This window comes from Leucoraja erinacea, chromosome 19 (genome assembly GCF_028641065.1).
Source record: "Leucoraja erinacea ecotype New England chromosome 19, Leri_hhj_1, whole genome shotgun sequence".
In the NCBI taxonomy this organism is placed as follows: domain Eukaryota; kingdom Metazoa; phylum Chordata; class Chondrichthyes; order Rajiformes; family Rajidae; genus Leucoraja; species Leucoraja erinaceus.
Window position 1 is genome coordinate 7,570,794 of NC_073395.1, and position 23,316 is coordinate 7,594,109.

At 43.3% G+C, this 23,316-nt stretch overlaps 1 protein-coding gene across 2 annotated transcripts in view; it reads right to left on the bottom strand.

Annotated features, from left to right (window-relative positions):
• The window catches only part of parvb (parvin, beta), a 41,959-nt gene that overhangs the window by 9,056 nt on the left and 9,587 nt on the right, over positions 1 to 23,316 (bottom strand). Inside the window, exons 1-11 of one of the 2 annotated variants that reach the window (XM_055650211.1) lie at positions 21,827 to 22,350; positions 18,783 to 18,875; positions 18,262 to 18,332; positions 16,391 to 16,493; positions 15,645 to 15,785; positions 14,042 to 14,157; positions 11,023 to 11,081; positions 9,181 to 9,200; positions 7,082 to 7,143; positions 4,369 to 4,437; positions 2,582 to 2,683 (exon numbers count right to left, since the gene is read on the bottom strand). In XM_055650211.1, coding sequence (XP_055506186.1) covers positions 2,582 to 2,683; positions 4,369 to 4,437; positions 7,082 to 7,143; positions 9,181 to 9,200; positions 11,023 to 11,081; positions 14,042 to 14,157; positions 15,645 to 15,785; positions 16,391 to 16,493; positions 18,262 to 18,332; positions 18,783 to 18,875; positions 21,827 to 21,869 — 879 coding nt within the window. In that variant the 5' untranslated portion in view covers positions 21,870 to 22,350. Of the gene's footprint in view, positions 1 to 2,581; positions 2,684 to 4,368; positions 4,438 to 7,081; positions 7,144 to 9,180; positions 9,201 to 11,022; positions 11,082 to 14,041; positions 14,158 to 15,644; positions 15,786 to 16,390; positions 16,494 to 18,261; positions 18,333 to 18,782; positions 18,876 to 21,826; positions 22,351 to 23,316 lie in introns of those variants that run through there. The other variant, XM_055650210.1, reaches the window with a different exon arrangement.

Genomic DNA, 23,316 nt, shown 5'->3' on the forward strand with positions numbered 1-23,316 from the left:
TAACTGTTAAATTGTCCCTAGTGTGTGCAGTAGGGTAGTGTTGATGTGCGGGGATTGCTGGTTGGCGCGGACTGGGTGGGCCATAGGGCCTGTTTCCGCGCTGTATCTATCTCCAAACTAAACCTGGCTTCACTCAAGAAGCCAAAACAGAATGAATTCCTTGAAAATGAGAATTTATTTTGATGTCAATCCAGGGCTTAAGAGTCTAACCACACCATACAGATTTAGTAAGGGAAATAAACAGAAAATGCAGCAGACCAACTGTGGATGTTTATATTGACAAGCTGCCAGATAAACACCTGAAATTTTAATTTATCATTAACAAATATAGAACCTGTGCAGTTGCATCACCGCTTCATGACAGATCATATTTATAGCTCTCATAAAGGTCAAGTGAATCAAAAATTGCGTGTTTACGGAACTAAAGATTTGAAAAACTAAAGAAGTGTAAAACTTAATCAGAGTAGAAGCCTAATTTTTAATGAGCACATTTCACATGCATGCAGCATCTGTAAAATAAGCCGTGCGCAATTCTTCATTAGATCTTATTTACTCGCACATTAAAATAAAAAGTTTCTTGTCAAATTCTGGATAATAGATTCATGTTCACCTCCACAATCAGCCTGTTCAGTGCCACCCCCATATATATTCATCCATAGTCAATCAATCAATCAATCAATCAATCAACCTTTATTGCCATCTTGCAAGCAACAGTTGTACAGTGCAAAATGAAAAGACGTTTCCCAGGGAATACCGGAGCATCGCACATGAAATTTAAAACATTTCACACATAATAACACTAAAAACAATCCAGTCCCTGATGAACAGTATAAATAGTTAAAAGCAGGTAAAACAACAACGTTAAATTACAGTAAAACCAATCATAAAAATGTCCGGGGCAGCTGATTTGAGTGGCCAGTGCCAGTTATTAAAGTGTCCGTGCCAAGCCGCAGAATCAGGTGACTGTGAGTACAGAGTGACTGTTTAGCAGCCTCACAGCCTGTGGCAGGAAGCTGTTTAGCAGTCTTGTAGTCCGGGCTTTGATGCTGCGATATCTCTTGCCTGATGGCAGGAGATCCAGGTGTGTGTGGAGGGGGTGCAGTTTGTCCTTAGCAATTCTCTGAGCTTTTTTCAGACAGAGGCTCTGGAACAGTTCTTGTACCGAGGGTAGGGAGACGCCAATGATCCTCTCTGCCCCCCTCACTACCCTCTGCAGAGCCTTCCTGTCCGAGCAGTAGCAGGTGGAGTACCACGTATTTATGCAGTACGTGAGTACAGACTCCACCGTACCCCTGTAGAAAGTCCTGAGGATGTTGGTGGGGAGTGAGACCTGTTTTAGTTTCCTCAGGAAGTGCAGTCGCTGATGGGCCCGTTTAACGGTCCCAGTGGTGTTCCTGGACCAGGTGAGGTTGTCTGTAATTTGAACACTGAGGAACTTTATGCTCTCCACTCTCTCCACTGTGGTGCCAAAGTGATACAGTGTGGAAACAGGCCCTTCGGCCCAACATGTCCCAACTACATTAGTCCCACCTGCTCGCATTTGGTCCATATCCCTCCAAATGTGTCCTATCCATGTGCCTGACTAACTGTTTCTTAAATGCTGGGATAGTCTCTGCCTCAACTACCTCCTCTGGCAGCTTGTTCCATACACCCACCACCGTTTGTGTGAAAAAATTACGCCTCAGATTCCTATTAAATCTGTTCCCCTTCACCATAAACCTACGTCCTCTGTTCCTCGATTCACCTACTCTGGGCAAGATTCATTCATTCATTCATCATCGTTGAAAACATTAGCGACGCAGTGGTGCTGGTTTCCAACGGGAACGGCGACGGACGCACCACACATCTCTGTCCTCCAGTTCCTGCGGACTTCCGCTGCTGGAAGTATAGGATTTTGGTGTGTGTGCTTTATCATCATTCCTTACAATGCCATGTACGACAGTGATCACAGCTTCTACTGAAGTGTGGATGGCCTTTGGCACGCTAGGGGCTCATCCGCCCTTTGGCAGGTCCTGTTTTTGGTCCTGCTGGGGGTCCACAGCCCCCTCCTCACCTGGAAAACCAGGTGGGGGAGACTCGTTAGTCGCCGACTATCCGACCATGGGGCAGGTAGCACGGGATTACATGGTACCCGTGGCGGGGGATACTCTGTGCATCTACCCGATCTATTCCTCTCATGATCTTATACACCCCTATAAGATCACCTCTCATCCTCCTGCGCTCCAAGGAATAGAGTAGCAGTCTGCTCAACGTCTGCCTGCAGCTCACACCCTCTAGTCCTGGCAACATCCTCGCAAAGTGAAAACAAAATCTTGGCAGTGAACAGGTTAAATCCAGCACAGCATGAGGGACCATAATAATGCCCCTGTCCCACTTAGGAAACCTGAACGGAAACCTCTGGAGACTTTGCGCCCCACCCAAGGTTTCCGTGCAGTTTCCGGAGGTTCCCGGAGGATTTTAAATCAGTCTCCCTACCTGCTTCCACTACTTGCAACCTCCGGCAACCACCCGCAACCTCTGGGAACCGTTAATCCCATGGGCTTTTGATTTAATAATGCTTCGATGCAGTTGGAATACTAACCTTCTGTTCAAAACTTTCTGGTGTCAGATAAAAATTGTAGAGAGGAACAAAATAATCTTCAAGAAGACCCATAAGTAACACCAGGTACACACCATCTGCAAACTGACATCAGGTAAAGATGTTAGAACAACTGCTTTGGTTCAACAAAGCAAGCAACTCAATCCATATTACTCACAATTGATAATGGCGTCACAGGTCGACAGGGCATTTGGCACATTGGCCTTCATCAGTCAGAGGACTGAGTATAGAAGTTGGGAGGTCGTGCTGCAGTTATATAAGATGTTGGTGAGGCCACACTTTGTGTATTGTGTTCCGTTTTGGTCACCATGTAATAGGAACGACGTTATCAAGCTGGAAAGGGTGCAGAGAAGATTTGAGGTTGTTGCCAGGACTTGAGGGCCTGCGCTATATGGAGAGGTTGAGCAGACTAAGACTTTATTCCTTGGAGCGCAGGAGGATGAAGAGGGTAAACTTATAGAGGCGTACAAAATCATGCGAGGAATAGATTGGGTAAACAAAGTCTTTTGCCTAGAGTAGGGGAATCGAGAACCTGAGGACCTAGGTTTAAGGTGAAGGGGGAAAGATTTAATAGGAACCCGAGGGGTAAAAAATGTTACACATAGGGTGCTGGCTGTATGGAAGAAGCTGCCAGAGGAGGTCGTTGAGGCAAGTACTATCACGTTTAAACAGGTACATGGATAGGATAGGTTTAGAGGGATATGGGCCAAACAGAGGCAGGTGGAATTAGTGTAGATGGGGCACATTGGTCGGTGTGGGCAAGTTGAGCTGATGGGACTGCATCCCCACTGTATGACTCTATGAAATACTAGCAATTTATTCTACTTCGCCAACACAATCACCAGAGAGAGCATCAAGATTTTAGGTACAACTATGGATTTTGTAAAGTTCTTCTCAAGTGATTCTTGCAGATTGCATATTGGGGATCTGGGCATACGCACTTATTTCCCCGTATGTTGGGTGTCCTCAGTGTGAAAATGGGCTTATTTTTCGATGGGACTGTGTGATGGTCATTTCTACAAATGCGATCACATTTGTCTGTTGCACAGATAACAGAGGGTGGGTCACATAGGTCCATCTTTGAAGCCACAAGATGATGGAATGTGGAGCACAAAATAAACTGCTGGAATGTTTTTTGCTGATGATGGTTCTCTTAATGCTTGCCTTAGAACTAGTGTGGCACTTCAGTCCTTGGGCACCCGAAAAGCCTGTGGTGGTGCAACCAAGTCATCCTTGGTGATGAATACTGAAGCCCTGTGCTGTTCCAACATGGAGGAACACGATTCATCAGTGGCGCAGCGGTAGAGTTGCTGCCTTACAGCACCAGAGACCCAGGTTCGATACTGACGAAAGGGGCTCTGTCTGTACGGAGTGTGTACATTTTCCCCGTGACCCGCGTGGGTTTTCTCCTGGGTCGCCGGTTTCCTCCCACACTCCAAAGACGTACAGGTTTGTTCGGCTTGGTATAATTGGAAATTGTCCCTAGTATGTGTAGGGTAGTGTTAGTGTGCGGGGATCGCTGGTGAGCACGGGCTTGGTCCAGCCGAGGGGCCTGTTTCCGTGCTGTATCTCTAAACTAAACAGGTGAGAGTTTGAAGTATAAATAGATATGAACCATAAATAGAACCAGTGTCTATTATTGAAGGAACTAATCATAAAGCGTTCTTTATCAAAGGTGAGGGTGTTTGGAATATTTTATCAAGCAATCAGTCACTCTGTTTGAACAGCTTACTGAAAAACAATTAGAAACCATTCTCAAACATTTCTACCTGTGTCTCCAGTTCTGTCACCTCCAAGTTGAGTTTGTTCAAATGTTTATTCACAAAGGTGATAAGCGACTGGCAAAACAAAATAATAACAAACAAAATCTTATAGCTTTATCCATTTTCAAATCAAGATAGCCTGTAGCAAATAGAACATTTGTGGAAGTCCTCCACAAGTTGGGCAACATTTGCGGAGAAAGAATCAGAATTAGGATTTAATCTCAATGCCCTTTAATTAGAACTGGAAAAGAAAGACGTAAAAACACATTTTAAGTTGCAAAGAAGAGATGGGGAGGGAGAGCGGTGGAGTGGGGGGGGGGGGGGAGAGGTTAGCAGAGAGAAGAAAGGGAAAAACATTCTGTAGGGTAAGGAAAAGGTGTGGCTTAATGACACAAAGCTGAAAATTGGACCATCTCACCTGGAGAAGAGTAAATAGGAGATGACAAGTGCGATTACCAAGAGGGATAAAAGCTAGAAATGGTGCAATAGGTGGTCATAAACCCAGGCCAACAAAGGGCCAACATCCTTTACATCGATGTTGCCAGGGGCTGAAGGGCCTGAACTATAGGGTGGAGCAGGCTAGGATTGTATTCCGTGAAGCGCAGGAGGAGGAAGGTAATTTTATAGAGGTGTATAAAATCATGAGAGGAATAGATCACAGTCTTTTGCCCAGAGCAGGGGAACCAAGAACCAGAGGACATGGGTTCAAGGTGAGGGGGGAACCTGAGGGGTGACTTTTTTTTTTTTACATAAAGGTGGTGGGTGTATGGAATGAGCTGCCAGAGGAGGTAGTTGAGGCAGGTACTATCGCAATGTTTAAGCAATATTTAGACAGGTACATGGATAGGATAGGTTTAGAGGGATATGGGCCAAATGCAGGCAGGCGGGAACGTGTAGATGGGGCACGTTGGTCGGTGTGGGCAAGTTGGGCTGCAGGGCCTATGCCCACACTGTAGGACCCCATGACTCTATATCAGAAATTACAGAGGATCCTGTTGAACGTTAGATCGATGGTGTGGAAAGTGGGAACAAAGGGAGGAGGGAATGAGTGAAATACAGGATATGAATCATGATGTCACAGAGATATACAACAATGAAACAGTAAATACAATTCTGGCACCATACCATCGTACCACGGCATTGCTCATTGCTGGTGATGAGAGAACATTGGACAAACAATATAATGAACTGTAAAATAACTCAATAGGACTAGTTTATGCTGCAGATGAATGTCAACCAGGGTTGGATCAAGTGTAAGGTAATATTTACACAAACCTTACATTTTAAAAGTTTGCTTCCAGTAAATCACTTTAAAATAGGTGGTTTTGATACTAGATTAGCAAGGTGGATGGTTTCTATTTAGATCTCATAGCTTACCCACTTATTTTGATTAACTCAGTGGGTCAGGCAGCATCTCTCGAGAAAAGGAATAGGTGACGTTTCTTCAGACGTCTGAAGGATCTCGACTCAAAACGTCACCTAGCCATTTCTCCAGAGATGCTGTCTGACCCACTGGAGTTACTCCAGCTTTCTGTGTCTATCTTTGGTATAAACCAGCATCTACAGCTCCTTCCTACATATTTCGATTGACTGGAGTTTTGAGAAGTTTTAAGAAGTAGTGAATTCGTCAGGAAGTAGAGATTGAGTACAAGAATAATGGATATTATCATCATTGCTGCCCACACAATGGGTTCTCAGAACACAGAGCATTTGCAAGAAGCTGGAAACACTGACATACATCGAAGGGACGAAGGGAAGTATTTGAAAAGGAAGAATAAAAAATGATGCAGCAGAGAAAGGAAAAGTTAAAAGGAGTACAGTTAAAAAGATTGTTAAGGGTTTGGACACGCTAGAGGCAGGAAACATGTTCCCGATGTTGGGGGGAGTCCAGAACCAGGGGCCACAGTTTAAGAATAAGGAGTAAGCCATTTAGAACGGAGACGAGGAAACACTTTTTCCTCACAGAGAGTGGTGAGTCTGTGGAATTCTCTGTCTCAGAGGGCGGTGGAGGCAGGTTCTTTGGATGCTTTCAAGAGAACTAGATAGGGCTCTTAAAAATTGCAGTCAGGGGATATGGGGAGAAGGCAGGAACGGGGTACTGATTGGGGATGATCAGCCATGATCACATTGAATGGCGGTGCTGGCTCGAAGGGCCAAATGGCCTACTCCTGCACCTATTGTCCATTGAGTATAGTGGTTGGCTCAGGTTGAAAACCTCCAGCATTGGCACCGGATAGCATATTATCCTTCTGTGCATGGAATAGTTTAGTTTAGTTTAGAGATACAGCTTGGAAACTGGCCCTTCGGCCCACCAAGTCCACATTGACCAGCAATCCCTGCCCATTAACACTGCCCTGCACACACTGGGGACAATTTATATTTCCACCAAGCCACTTAACTAACCTACAAAACCTGGAAGTCTTTGGATTGTGGGAGGAAACCGAAGATCTCGGTGAAAACCCACGCAGGTCACGGGGAGAATATGCAAACTCCGTACGGACAGCACCCGTAGTCAGGATGGAACCCGGGTCTCTGGCGCCGTAAGGCGGTAGCTCTACTGCTGCACCACCATGCTGCCCATATTACTTGACCTGAAGTATGATACATTTTCACTTCACTTCAGAAATCATGAATCATTACATTTTGTTCAATCTATAGGTTGCATAGTATAAAAAAATTATTCCAGAATTAACATTTCAAAACTCGATTGGGAATTTACCTTTTTAACAACACTGAGTTTATCAGGCGCATGGTCGAATAGTGTATCAAATGCATCTCGTTCTGAAATCATAAATGAGAATACAATTCAGGTACTGTGGTAATAACTCACAAACCTAAACTGAATTTCCTCAGCATTTACTCCTTCAAATGGGAGTGTGAAGTCAGCAATGGCACCTTTCTGGTACCTTGTTCCTCATTACATATTACTATACAGCAAACTTTAATAATGTTTGCTGTATAGTAATATGTAATGAGGAACTGCGGATGCTGGTTTACACTGAAGATAGACACAAAATGCTGGTGTAACTCAGCGGGTCAGGCAGCATCCCTGGAGAAAAGGAGTAGGTGACATGTTGTGTCTGCAAAAGGTTCTCGACCCAAAACGTCAGCTATTCCTTTTCTCCAGAGATGCTGCCTGACCTGCTGAGTTACTCCAGACATGGTCTTGGCATCATGTTCAGCACAGAAGTTGTGGGCCGAAGGGCCTGTTCTTGTGCTGTACTGTTCTATGTTCAGATATATCTTTACTGGCAAATGGCATGGACATATAATTCAGAAGGAAGAAGAGAGAATCACAGATAGGCACAACAAGCTGGAGTAACTCAATAGGACAGGCAGCATCTCTGGAGAGAAGGAATAGGTGACATTATGGGTCAAGACCCTTCTTCAATGTTGAGAGTTCTCGACCCGAAACGTCACCTGAAGCAGTAAAAGTAAATAAAGAAAAGTCGGAAACTTCTGAAATTTCTGTTCCAGCAAAATTCCACTCTTTGAACTCTAGATAAGACACAAATTGCTGGAGTAAATCAGCGGGTCACTAAGGAATAGGTAACATTTCGGGTCAAAACGTTTCGGGTTCCAACCCGATACATCACCTATCCATTTTCTCTAGAGATGTTGCCTGTCCCGCCGATTTACTCCAGCATTTTGTGTCTATCTTCGGTATAAACCAGCATCTGCAGTTCCTTCCTGAATCATTTTGACTGTGGCAGGTCCAGAAGATTTTCCAGACTATTGGATGCAACTTTTAATAAAACCCCGAGTAAGTGTAAGTGCACTTAAAAAAAAATGTATTGTACAGTAATTCAGAAGTAATAGGAGCAGAATTAGGCCATTCGGCCCATCAAGTCTACTCCGCCATTCAATCATGGCTGAGCTATCCCTCCCTCCTAACCCCATTCTGCTGCCTTTTCCCCAATAACTCCTGACACCCGTACTAATCAATCGTTTAATACATTTTTCAGTGAACTTAAAGGAAGGGAAAAAGATATGAGCACTCCAGACCCCTGTTCCAGCAGCAAACCTTCCCACATTCCTAACCTCTGATGGTTCGGGACCCCAAACCTAGCTCTGGTTGCCCACCCTACACTGGACCCCAGGCTCACCCTTCAAACTCATAAGTGTGCCAGATGCTGAACTATTAGGGTTTCTGAAAAATTGGATGTCAGTTAATCAGTTTCCCTCCCGTTAACAATTGCATACATATCGTGGTGTTCCATGGAGTAAAATTCCCCCACATCATTGTATTTTGGCTTGCAATTAGCTTGTGATGCAATGTTATGCCTTATCTGTATCTGTTTTAAGAATTACCATGACACTACTTTGGTGAGGCTTGCTCGGACATCAAGAAATGCAGTCTGAAGAGGGTTCCCACCCAAAACGTCACCTATTCTTTCTCTCCAGTCACGCTGCATGACCCGCAGAGTTATTTCAGCATATGTTGTCCATCAGGCAATGAATGATGGTTTAAAAATTCCGTCCATTAAACTGGTGAAGATTCCTTACATTCTGCTCCTGATATAGATGGTACTGTACTCCCCATCTTAAACCTCAAAGATATTTCAAAGGAACATTGTTTCATAGGGGCAATATCACTATGTACTAACAAACAAATAAACATTATATATGTAGGAAGGAACTGCAGCTGCTGATTTACACTGAAGATAGACACAAAATGCTGCAGGAACTTAGCAGGACAGGCAATGGGTGAAGTTTCTGGTCGAGAAGCTTCTTCAGACTGAGAGTCAGGGGCCAATAATATACTTCTTTTACATTATTGGTGCAACAATGATTGAGTTTGTTCTGTTATTTACTTACCAAACCTTCCCATCATCATCCTGCAACACAAAAAAACAACAAACTCGTTGAGAATTACACCCAACAACTCACACTTATGTCATCTATGCGCGTTATCGGAAATAAGGCACAGACTTTGTGAAATTCCTGAGAATTTGTTTTACACTGACAAGCGACGTGATGTTTTATCTGACAATAACATGACAAGCGCAATGGCAACACACTGAAAGAGTTCAGATCCCGCTATTCGCGAAATGAAAGAAAAATTACACGTGCTGCCATGCAAATCAAATATGAATTTTATAGTGTTTAAGAGGGAACTGCAGATGCTGGAGAATCGAAGGTTACACAAAAAAGCTGGAGAAACTCAGCGGGTGCAGCAGCATCTATGGAGCAAAGGAAATAGGCAACGTTTCGGGCCGAAACCCTTTGGGTTTCGGCCCGAAACTTTGCCTATTTCCTTCGCTCCATAGATGAATTTTATAGTAACTGGAAGCATCTTGCTTACAAATATCTGGAATTTTTTTAAATACCTGGTTACAACCAGGGGTTGAGAGAGAAGCAGAGGGTTGAGCAGATGAGTGAGTGCAAGGGTTTCACTGTGAAAATTATATTCAAGGAAGAAAGTGAAAATGAGGGGGGGAGGTGGGGGAGGGGACAGATTTAATAGGAACCTGAGAGGCAGCCTTTTCACACAAAGGGTGGCGGGTATATGGAACACACTGACAGAAGATGTAGTTGAGGCAGGTACTATCACAACTTGTAAGAAACATTTGGACAGGTGCATGGATAGGATAAGTTTAGAGGGATATGTGCCAAACACAGGCAAGTGGGACTAATATAGACGAGGCATGTTGGCTGGCGTGGGCAAAATGGGCCGAAGGGCCTGTTTTGTTTTCACGCAGTATGGCTCTCTATGACTCTATGAATTCCATGAAATCTAATGAATTTTCACAACCATCTACGTAACCTGGCCACCTGCAGAAATAATGCATCTGTAATTATTTCTTGCACATCCCATAGTTGAATCCAGCGATGAACGATGAAAGGTGTCAGGTGTGATTATTTCAATTCCTAACAAGCCCAGGACCATCGGACACACACAAGGACCAGCTGCGATCAGCAGTGGAACAAACGACACTAAATCTGGGCAAGGAAACGTTAAAGGTCAAAGGGGAAAGGCGTATGGTATTTGCTGCATCCAATAAACACTTCAGCAGCTTACTCATTGAAAGAATGTTGCCACCCAAATGACTTCATGTTAGATCACATTTTGGTGACAGAATCTGGGCCAGTTTGTGGAAATGATATATTTATAGGGTATGTGAAACAGAAAACCACACCCTTCCAAAATATGACTTATTCGGCACGGTGTCACAGTGGTAGAGTTGCTGCCTCACAGCGCCAGAGACCCGGGTCAGATACTGAACTACTCCAGTACACTTAGGCGGCATGGCGGTACAGCGGTAGAGTTGTTACCTTTCAGCGCTTACAATGCCAGAGACCCAGGTTCGATCCTGATTACGGGTGCTGTCTGTACGGAGTTTGTACGTTCTCCCCGTGGTCTGGGTGGCTTTTCTCCAGGGAGCTCCAGTTTCCTCCCACACTCCAAAGACACACAGTTTTGTAGGCTAATTGGCTTGGTAGAAATGTAAACTGACCCCAGTGTGTGTAGGAAAGTGTTAGTGTGCGGGAATCGGTGGGCAGAAGGGCCTGTTTCCACGCTGGATCTTTAAACTAAACAGGATGTTTTCACTGATAGAAAGTGGATCTGTCATAAAAATCGGGTAGTAATAATAATAGGGCAGATTGATGTATCTTTCTTCAACAGTGGCTCATAGTTGTAATAAAAGCCCAACTTACTCTGTAGTGCTGGTAAACTCCTCTGTAACATGTGATGTTTGAAGGATCCCTTCTCGCTTCTGCAACCATACAAAAAAAAATCCAACTATGCAGAAGCAAAAACAACAACCATTTTTAGAACTACACCACGTGGCTATAATATGATCAATGATGTTACATGTGTGCAGATGAATAACTATGGGGCAGGCTGGTGACACATACTGAGCCAAGGGGGTCATGACTGTCTGTGTGTCATTCAGGTCAGGAATTAAAAATATTATATCTTTGTCCCTGATCAAAGGAGGCCAATCCTTTATAAATAACATATGCAGTACCGTGGGATGCAAGAAGGCTGACTATCTGCAAAAATATCTAGGAGAGAACAGATTGCAAAGTAAACTGTGTAGGAAAGAACTGCAGATGCCGGTTTAAATCACAAAATGCTGGAGTAACTCAGCGGGACAGGCAGCATTTTTGGAGAGAAGGAATGGGTGACGTTTCGGGTCGAGACCCTTGGTCAGACTGATGTCAGGGGAGTGGGCGGTACAGAGATAGAATGTAGCTGGAGACAGTAAGACTGGTGGGAGAACTGGGAAGGGGGAGGGGGTGGAGAGAGTGAGAAAGCAAGGGGTGTCTGAAGTTAGAGAAGTCAATGTTGATACCGCTGGGGTGTAAACTACCCAAGCGAAATATGAGGTGCTGTTCCTCCAATTTGCACTGGGCCTCACTCTGACAATGGAAGAGGCCCAGGACAGAAATGTCAGGTTGAGAATGGGAGGGGGAGTTGAAGTGCTGAGTCACCAGGAGATCAGGTAGGTTAAGGTGAGCGGAGGTGTTCCGCAAAACGATCGCCGAGCCTGAGCTTGGTCTCGCCGATGTACAGAAGTTGACACCTGGAACAGCGGATACAGTAGATGAGGTTGGAGGAGATGCAAGTGAACCTCTGCCTCACCTGAAAACACTGCCGGGGTCCTTGGATGGAGTCAAGGGGGTAGGTAAAGGGACAGGTGTTGCATCTCCTGCGGTTGTAGGGAAAAATACCTGGAGAGGGGGTGGTTTGGGTGGGAAGGGACGGGTTGACCAGGGAGTTGCGGAGGAAACGGTCTCTGCAGAAAGAGGTGGAGATGGGAAGAAGTGGCCAGTAGGTGGCGAAAATCTTGGAGGATTATATGCTGTATGTGACAACTGATGTAGTGGAAGGTGAAGACAAGTGGGGGGGGGGGGGGGGGAAGAAGAAGAGCATGAGCAGAGTTACGTGATAACGAGTGAGAGCCAAAGTGAACTGAATACACTACACTAGCAAAGTAAACGGTTCCATTTCTCAAAGTACAGATTCATTTTGGAGCTGGAGCACCTGACCCAAACCAGAAAGGATCCAAGTATACGCGTCTAGTTCAGATCGCATCAATTACAGGCACCTCCCATTTAATTTATGCGTTTTTGGAAGAGGTTTAGTTTAGTTTATTGTCACGTGTCCCGAGGTACAGTGAAAAGCTTTTGTTGCATGCTATCCAGTCAACGGAAAGATAATACCAGATTTATAAAAGTGTCATCCACAGAGTAGAGATACACTGTAACATGTACAATGACAGACAATAACATGTTTCTTCACCTAATTTACACACTCTTATTAATAGAATAACGTGCTCAAATTTACAGCTAGCATTGTAGCCTCGTAGATGTTTAATTGACGCTTGTTTGAATTAAGCACTGCTTTTCAAGAAAGTAACCCCAGTGTAGCATGTGAGGTACCTGCATATAAAATATATTGTCCTCGGGTTCAGAACATGTTGTAATTGACTGCACACAGTTTGGATTGGCTTTTCATTTTAAGAATGACGAAACAATTATTGTTTTCAGAATAATTTTTTTTCCGAAGCATTTGTTGACATCTTTCATTGAAGGTAGGCATGCAGGTGCAGCAGGCAGTAAAGAAAGCGAATGGTATGTTAGCTTTCATTGCAAAAGGATTTGAGTATCGGAGCAGGAGGTTCTACTGCACTGTACATGTACAATGGTCTTGGTGACCACACCTGGAGTATTGCGTACAGTTTTGGTCTCCAAATCTGAGGAAGGACATTATTGCCATAGAGGGAGTGCAGAGACGGTTCACCAGACTGATTCCTGGGATGTCAGGACTGTCTTATGAAGAAAGACTGGATAGACTTGGGTTTAGCTCTCGAGAATTTAGGAGATTGAGAGGGGATCTTATAGAAACTTACAAAATTCTTAAGGGGTTGGACAGGCTAGATGCAGGAAGATTGTTCCCGATGTTAGGGAAGTCCAGGACAAGGGGTCACAGCTTAAGGATAAGGGGAAGGGGGAAATCCTTTAAAAAACCGAGATGAGAAGAACTTTTTTCACACAGAGAGTGGTGAATCTCTGGAACTCTCTGTTGCAGAGGGTAGTTGAGGCCAGTTCATTGGCTATATTTAAGAGGGAGTTAGATGTGGCCCTTGTGGCTAAGGGGATCAGGGGGTATGGAGAGAAGGCAGGTACGGGATACTGAGTTGGATGATCAGCCATGATCATATTGAATGGCGGTGCAGGCTCGAAGGGCTGAATGGCCTACTCCTGCACCTAATTTCTATGTTTCTATGTTTCTCCCCAACTGTTTTCTATCAACAATCCTCAAGTCAAGTCAAGCAGCTAAATATCAGAATGTACACTTCATACGTTCATGTCATGGGAACCAAATTAGGCCATTCAGCCCATTGAGTTTACTCTACCCATTCATTCACGGCTGATCCATCTTTTCTTTCAACCCCATTCTCCTGCCTTGTCCCCGTAACCCTTGACACACTTACTAACGAAGAACCTATCAATTACCGCTTTGAAAATACCCAATGACTTGGAGTCCACTGCTGTCTGTGGCAATGAAGTCCACAGATTCGCCACCCTCTGGCTAAAGAAATTCCTCCTCATCTCCTTTCTAAAGGTATGCCCTATCATTCTGAGGCTATGCCCTCTGGTCCAAGACTCTCGCACTAGTGGAAACATCACTTACCGAACAGCGTCTAAAAGCCATAGGTTCACTTACCCTCACAACTACCATCTGCACGGAGACATGTTCTGGCAATCTAACAGGGGCTCGAAAATGCATGGCCAAAGCCACGAGAAGGTGAAGAATAGCCACAGTTTTTTTCGCATGGATTGCTAAAAAATGAATGAAAATATCAATAAATTTACAACTGTTAATTCCAAATCAAATATTTTTAGTGTACATTAGATTACAATGGAGACATTGGTCGCTTGGCACAAATGGATATTCCACCATGTCACTTAATCTATTCTTACCGATACCGTGATAGATTCCAAGGTATCGGCAACTCGGGGGGAGGAGGAAGAGGCGGCGGTGGAGGGGGAAGCGGACAGAGTGACGGCCCACTGGTGGAAGTGGCAGCTGGTGAGAGGGGAGGGGGCCCCTTGGTGACTGAGCATGTCCTGTTGGTGGTGGCGGCCTGACGAAAGAAAGCGCTGTCGGCCAGGGGCTACAACGTGAACCGCAACAACAGCCGTGTCAACCAGACGGTGTGGCAGCTGGGGAAGAAGGGCTCGCTGGTGCACCTTGTGCAAGATGCCAGGGCACCCACCTCCCTCGTCTTCACAGTGTTCGGCTGACAGGGGCAGACTGGAAAAGCAGCGACGCGGGTGAGGCTTTTATATCTATGAAGTGGACGGGAAGCCCTCACCACCCCCCCGTTGCAATAACGTAGGTCATTCAGTAAACGGGACCACCTATTGTGAACTGCTTACATGCGTGCGAGTTTACTTAACTCAGCTATTACGCAAGTCATGGAGTGCCTATATAGTAATCGATATATATAGGCACGGTACTAGCATTTTCAAATGAAATATTTACACATGTTCATCAAGTATCATAGGTTTAGGGTGAAGGAGAAAAGATTTAATAGGAATCTGAGGGGTAACCTTTTTTACACTAAGGGAGGTGGCTGTATGGAACAAGCTGCCAGAAGAGACAGTTGAGGCTGGGACTATCCCAACGTTTAAGAAATAGTTAGGCAGGTAGATTGGATAGGACAGGTTTGGAGGGATATGGACCAAATGCGGGCAGGTGGGACTAATGTAGCTTGGACATGTTTGCCGGTGTGGGCAAGTTGGGCTGAAGGGCCTGTTTCCACGCTGTATCACTCTATGTCTCTAAGTACTATACCTTAAAATGGAACAGGTTCTCTAATTGACTGACACCAAAGAAGTAACTTTGAGGCTAAAGACTAAATTAGTCATCAATTACAGTAATTACAATTACTTAAAAACGGTAAATTTTGGATTTAATTTTGCTTCTTGTGCTTATTTTAATATTTCACAATGTCATTAATTGTTAGAAAGAAAGAAACTTTGCGGGCATAAAGATATTTAAAACTTTTCCTTTTCACGGAAGATGTTAGTGAATTCCAATTTTAGCTATAATTATGCAAGAAATATGAAGTATGCAGAATTTCATTTTCTTTGTTACAAAACAATAATTTTAATCTCAACGTTTATCCACCTCAAATGTAATGTGAGAAGAAAATAAATCAGCCACAGCGGAAAATTTATGAGTCTAGAACTGCATCAGCGATCAAAGTTGCTAAAAGGTTTTATACAGACAGCTAGGGCAGATTTAGCATCTTCATACTCACAATCAATGCTCCATTTGATTGCCCACCCTTGAGGTCGAAGTAGGTTGTTTACGGATTCCAATACGGTCTGAAGCTTCTGTTTCTGGCCTATTTCAGACTGAGTCACTTCAGCAACATTCAGTTTTCGACCTGCAAGTTTCTCTGCGGAAAGGAAGAAAAATAAACCAGGATACTTTCAATTAAAGTGTTCAAGAAGGAACTGCAGATGCTGGAAGATCTTGATAGACACAAAATGCTGGAGTGACTCAGTGGGTCAGGCAACATCTCTGGAGAAAAGGAATAGGTGACGTTTTGGGCTGAGGCACTTCATCATAAGTCTGAGGACCCAAAACATTGCCTATTCCTCTTCTCCAGAGAGGCTGCCTGACCCGCTGAGTTACTCCTGCATTTTGTGTCTACCTTCAGTGTAAACAAGCATCTGCCGTTCCATCTTATGCCCCTCTACCACTTAGGCCCATTTACTCAAAATAAATTAAATTGCATGCATTGACTTAAATTACAACCAACATACAGTACCTATATACATTATAGTTGAACAATGGAAAGAATGGAGATGGATATGGGGCATATTATGCACGAGTGTTCAAGATAATTATTTGTATCTCTGAAAAGAAAGTCAAGGACAGATAGGTCCGGACGATGGGCAAGTAGTAAACTGACAACAAAAACCCAACAGGATTGTTTAACTTAGTGCTCATCCCATCATGTACTGTAAAGTCTTTTTACGTAAAGGTCTCTGTTCTTACCGAGCAACTTCTGCAGAACCTGACCATCATACAGATCTTCCTCAAGTGACTTCACTATTATTCTTTCTTCAACAAGGACATCGTTAATCCAGTCAATTAGAACCTTTAAGAAAGATGAAATAATTATAGTGTAAATTAAACTATTTATAAAGTAATAAAATAAAACACTACCTGCCTACTGCCACAATTGAGGGCTGTTAAACTGTGCCTCAACTTTGTAGTCTCAATGCGAGTCCGTCTTAGCATCATTAAAACCATCCTCCGATGAAGATACCATATGTAACAGCAGCAGTCTTCACCAAAAAACAATGACATTATTATTTTTGTCCCAGATAGGACAAATTGTCACATATTCTGTTGTACTGCAGTAAGAATTTAATTTGGGACATATGACAGTAAAAACACTCTTGACTCAGTCTCGACTCTTGATCATCTCAGAAGTAGAATTCTTCACCAGGTTACGAAGGCCTAATTTATGTGCAGCCTGGACATAGGAACGTGTGTTTGGGAGACTTGGGGGGTGAATAAGCTGGCATTTGCAGGCATCTTCTACTATGTGGGTTCATGGCAATACGTGAATGCTTGCATTAAGCATCCTGCCTTAACGCCACGTTGCTCTTGGATGGCTTATGTTTTTATTTACACAAATTCCTGGGCGGCTTCATTTCAGTGTTTGGGTTACGAACAGTTCTCAAGCTCAGAACCCTTGGATAACAGAGTCATAGAGTCTTACAGCGTGAAAACAGGCCCTTCGGCCCAACTTGCCCACACCGGCCAACATGTCCCATCTACACTACTCCCACCTACCTGCTTTTGGCCTAAATATCCCTCCAAACCTGTCCTATCCATGTACCTGTCTAAATGTTTCTTAACGTTGCGATAGTACCTGCCCCAATTATCTCCTCTGGCAGCTCGTTCTATACACCTACCAGCCTTTGCGTGAAAAAGTGACCCCTCAGATTCTTTCCCCCCTCGCCGCCTTAAACCTATGTCCTCTGAAGTCCCTGGATACCACAATATCATTTGCTTTGTTTAGATCAATGAAACATTGATCACGGACGAGAAACAATGTGCAATTTCATGTCAAAGTCTCCCTGCCACCTTGAAACCTTGCGTGGGGTAAGGATGTGCACTGATATTCCACCATGATACCACAATCTCCATTCGGTCTTTTATTAATTCTCGTCAAGATTCAGATCCCCCATCTCCATTTTATATCAACAGCAATGTTCTTGATGCGTTCATTCAAATTACCCGTAATGATTGAAGAACCAATTGCAAACATTGACTTCACTTGACTCTACTTGAAATCAATCCTCGCTGATAATCCTGAACCTACAAGACCATTAATTATCGCCCGCTTTTAAAAAAATCCATCCCAACATCTATCCTCTGATTGCAGAGGCATGCAAATTCATCAAAATGCTGCAAACTTTTCCAAAGCCTACTGAAAATTCAAGTGCTCATGTTGACCCAGCTTTCTTTGAACCACACTTGCACCCCTCCCCACAACAAACTCAATCGGATGGAATATGTTCTTTTCCAGATGCATTTTACATTCATTACCAAAGCAATTTTCAAATGTAGGCAAGAATATTGATGATTGATCGGGATAAGCTGATGTTGGCTAAAACTGATAAAATCTATCAATGCAGAATAATAACTTTCTCAAACAACAAATGGATGAAATCGGTTATGCAAAGTGCTGTAATGATGCCATATTACAGAAAATTTGCGGCATTGTACTCTTTCTTATATTTTGTAGCTTTGCAGGGCAAAACAGAATGAATGCATAATAACCAAACTAAGACAAGACAATGCAGTTTTTGATTGTAACTTATTGGAGGTTACATTTCATTCTGGAACTTTACCTTTACTAGTTCTTTATACTTTGCTTCTTCCTTGGAATATTGCTCAATCATAGTACGTTCTTCATTCTCGTCTATAAATTGAAGGCAGTTGAATATAAATAATTGCACTACTATGACTGTATGCACGTAAATATATTTATTTATTGTTCATATTCTATGTCGCTCTTCTAGGGAGATGCTAACTGCATTTCGTTGTCTCTGTACTGTACACTGCACAATGACAATGAAGTTTGAATCTGAATCTGAAATCTGAAATAAGTGTTAGAAGGTAAAAGGGGCAGTGTTTGCAGTTATAGTTTCCATTGTGGTTATGTTCAAAGACAAAGAAAATGGCAACCAAGAAGGAAAGTGAATAGAAAGGAAACCTACAATTTTACGTTACCAGAAATGTGGACATAAATGATACTAGTGATACGGAATTAATGCTATCAAACACCATTCAAATTTAAGAAATTCCCTCACAAACATATTTACAAACAGTGGGGGATAGAAAAAGATTAAGTTAAATGTATTCATCATACCTAGCAATGTGTCCTCTGGATGAATAATATCTGTTGGTATTGGAGATAGGGGAGCGTTGATGGCATTTTTACCTTCTTCTTGTAGGTCACTCACTAAAGAGAAGGAAAACAAAGTGTCCCACTGAGGTTAAATATTGCCAGCAGTCAATTAAACCAGGCCAGTCAATAATTCTAAAGTGTAGCTATTAACGATGAACTATTTTTAAAATTACTGAGCAAATTAATGCACAACTCCCACTATTGCCCTAAGTTACTTTAGATTTAACTACAAATTGATATTTTGTTTCCTTATCCGTTTACCTTTCGTAAAATCTATCGCAGAAAGCCGACTTATTTTGTAATATTCACAGACAAAGGTGACGTTCGTGCTTATCAAATGTAAAACCTTCACGCCTAAGGAAATACGTGAACTATAAGCTTTCTGTGGCTGTACCACGCTTCTTAGCCAGTTCTTCACCACAAAATACTTTCCCATCAATGATTTTAAAAGATTCTAAAAAGTCTTTAACGTGTACAAAAATAGCCAGTACAGGAACTAGCCAAATGTTGCTTCTTGCATTAGAACATAAGAAGCTAGGAGGTGGAATAGGCCACCTGGTGCTTCAACCATGCGTCGCCATTCAATCTGATTACGGCTAACCTGCCCCAGGCCTCGCCTCTCTTTGTTGCCATTTTTACATAGGCTTCAATTACCTGATCTTTCAAAAATTCATCTACCTCCTCCTTAAATACTTCCAACAATCTAGCCTCAATAGAAATAACTCATGTTTTGTGTCACGATTGGATAGCTCTGATGCAGTTGTCAACCTGCATTTTAAACTCGATTTTTCTCGCATTGCAGGTGCCAATTGATCTGCTGAGTTGCCTCGCATTCACACCAAATGCTGGAGTAACTCAGCGGAACAGGCAACATCTCTGGATAGAAAGAACGGGCCATGTTTCTGGGCGAGACGTCTGAAGAAGGGTCTCAAGCCGAAACATTACCCATTCCTTCTCTCCAGAGATGCTGCCTGTCTTGCTGAGTTACTCCACATTTTGTGTCCATCTTCAGTGTAACCAGCATCTACAGTTCCTTCCTACACACACACACACACACACACAGTATTCTAGCATTCTCTTTTATTTTGGGTATCCAAATAATTCCTTCAGGTGAACCAGCAATGCATCTCACGATTACAATTTTTTTTTCTCTCTTCTGTCTTCACTCAACTCAATTTACTGCTCAGTCAGACAGATCAGCTATAATGAACAAGCTTTCACTACTCTCATTTAGATAGTGCCAACAGCAGTTACATTATCCATCCGTCTTCCCTAGGTTTCTGCTCTGATGCATACAATTCCCCCTATTCTCTCCACCCTTCCCCCTCTGCAACTTGCCTTGACATTTTCTAGAAGATAGACACAAAAAGCTGGAGTAACTCAGTGGGACAGGCAGCATCTCTGGAGAGAAGGAATGTGTGATGTTTTGGGTCGAGACCCTTCTTCAGACATAAAAGTCTGTTCACTGTGTTAATTTGGATTCGCTTTTTCCAAAGGTAGAAACCTTAAAGAACCAAAGGTGGAAATTCAAAGACTAGACGGCATAGCTTTAAGATGAGAGAGGCACAATTCGAAGATATTTTTGGCACTGAGTATGGTGGGTGCCTGGGACACGCTGCTAGGAATGGTTTAGTTTAGAGATACAGCGCGGAGACAGGTCCTTCGGCGCACCGGGTCCGGTCCGAACAGCGATCCCCGCACATTAACACTATCCTACACACAGTCTGGACATTTTTTACATTTAACAAGCCAATTAACCTACAAACCTGTACGTCTTTGGAACATGGGAGGAAACCGAAGATCTCGGAGAAAACCCACGCAGGTCACGAGAAGAACGTACATGCAGCACCCGTAGTCAGGATGGAACCCGGGTTTCTGGCGCTGCATTCGCTGTAAGGCAGCAACTCTACCGCTGTGCCACTGTGACCGTGGTGGTGGAGGCAGATACAATAGTAGCATATAAGAGGCTTTCAGATGGGCGCATGGAAATGCAGGGAATGGATGGATTATGGATTTTGTGCAGGCAGAGATTAGTGTAACCTGGTTATTGACACAAAATGCTGGAGTAACTCAGCAGGATAGGCAGCATCTCTGGATAGAAGGAATGGGTGTCGTTTCGGGTCGAGACCCTTCATCAGACTAACCTGGCATCATGTTCGGAGCGGACATTGTGGGCCAAAGCCCCTGCTCCTGTGCTGTACTGTTCTATTTTCACTCTCCAGAGATCCTTGCAAATCTGCTGAGTCTTTCTGCCTTTATATTTGAATTGCATTAAAGCTGTTATTGCTGAACAAACAGCCTCTCTAATACTGAAAATCTAATTCTGTGAGCGGACTGTATTCCCACAGAATATTACTTGCTTCATAATAATATATATGCTGTATCAATGAATTCAAAATGTTTTTTTTTTAAATCGTGATGGAGAGACACAGCTCGGATTATCATCTAATTCATCAAAACACGATCACAGCCATAGGGAGGCAAATGTGTACAGGCAGCTCGCGTTTTACACAGAGGTTACATGCTTGAAAAGCTTTGCGTAATTCAAAAACGTGTAAATTAAACAGATACGTGACGACGCTGTCAGCAGTAAATTGAGCGCATTATTCCAAAAATACGAGAAGGTAAATCAAGTTTGGGTATTGAAGGAATAAGTGTGTTATTTAAAAAACCCATAAATCAAACAGACATAAAGCATGAGGTGCCTGTATTACATTCTCAATGATTAAAGCAGTCATGCTGATCATTGACATTTACTAGGCTTCTTAGAATTTAAGATTGTCAGAATTTTATCGAGAAACTTTACTGTGGCTGCTAACGACAACATCTAATGAAATGAGTGTGACGTCTCAGGCGAGGTTTGCCTCTGCTAGAGGGCACAAGGTACAACTTTACTCTAACCAGAGTCTTTGATCCATCGAGAGCAACAACTGCTTTCTCTGTTTGGTACTTCATATCCAGGCATTGAAGAACAAGCATTGAATAAGCAGGAATTGTCGTCTTACCTTTGCTTCTGCTCTTTTTTGTTCCACACAAGAGCCCTGCCATGTTTTCATTAGCAGACAGTCACACAACTGAGCAGTGGAGCGTGCCAGCCCAGCTGCAGAGGGAGAGGTGCAACTGGGCCAAGCATGCGATGCGTAACCATGCACCACATGTCGTTCATGTCACTTTGACAGGAAAGAAAGCACTAAGGAGGTAGGATGAGACACGTGCACCAATCATGGTGTTCTCAGCAAGCCGAGCACAACACTCTCACACACAACCTTCTCAGCAACCTCATTTCTTTTTACCCCTACGGAATGAATAGTGAAGCAGCAGTTTCAAGGTACACAGCACATTATTTAGTAGATGCAGTAACGATGTACAGAATAGAAAAATAATTACTGATGGAATCTGGACTGATAATTGTGAATTATTCAACATTTTTAATGCTAGCAGCCTACTACAGCAAACACAAGTTTGTAACGTCTGTCTCCAATGCTGCATGGATGAGTTTTAGTAGAATTTTGTTGGTGCATCTGACGACATTTAAAGTGAAACTGATCATAATTTGTTTTATTGAGGTCTTACTGAGTACCAAACGATCCTCATTCTACTTAGATATTTGTTTGGGGTGGGGAGGACGCTGAAATAATTAATGGGAGTGGGCATCTACCTCAACAACACAGCTGTAAAATAGGCTGAAAAGTTCAACTTGTCAACACCGCTGAATCTAGACTAAAGTTAACAAGATTCCAAAATCGGGATTTAAAAAAAAAATATAATGGCGAATTTTAATCTTGAAAACTCGACGTGCACAAACGGAAGATCAAATAGAACAAGTTGTCCAACAACTTTAGGCTGTGCACGCCACACAAAAGAAGAACAAAGCTTGGAATAGACTATATGATTCAAGAACCTGGTGCTGGCCACACAAATGTTTACCATAGCTGACTGTAAATAACCACTATTGGGGCCGTTGGCCTGTGAGAGGGATTGTTGATTGCCCTTATCATAAACTTTGACTAGTGCGGGTGTCAGGGGTTATGGGGCGAAGGCAGGAGAATGGGGTAAAGTGGGAAAGGTAGACCAGCCATGACTGAATGGCGGAGTAGACCTGATGGGCCGCAAGGCCTAATTCTGCTCTTTCAATTATGAACTTGCCAGACGTTGTGGAGACATTGTTGCTGGTGCTTTCCAGTGCTTGAGATGTCTGCCGTAGATATATTTCAGTTCCCAAAAGCATGTCAATGGGGAGAGGTAGAAATACAAAAAACAGGTGCAGGAGGAGGCCATTGGGCCCCTCGAGCCTGCACCGTCATTCATGGCTGATCATCCACAATCAGTAACCCATGCCTGCCTTCTCCGCATATCCCTCGATTCTGCTAGCCCCTTGAGCTCTAGAGATCACAGCTAACTGCTTAACCGTGAGTTTTATGTCAAGCCTGAAGTCTTGACCTTCAAATACTTTTTTTTTTCAATCAACCAAAGTCTGCACTGGTGTATAAATAGA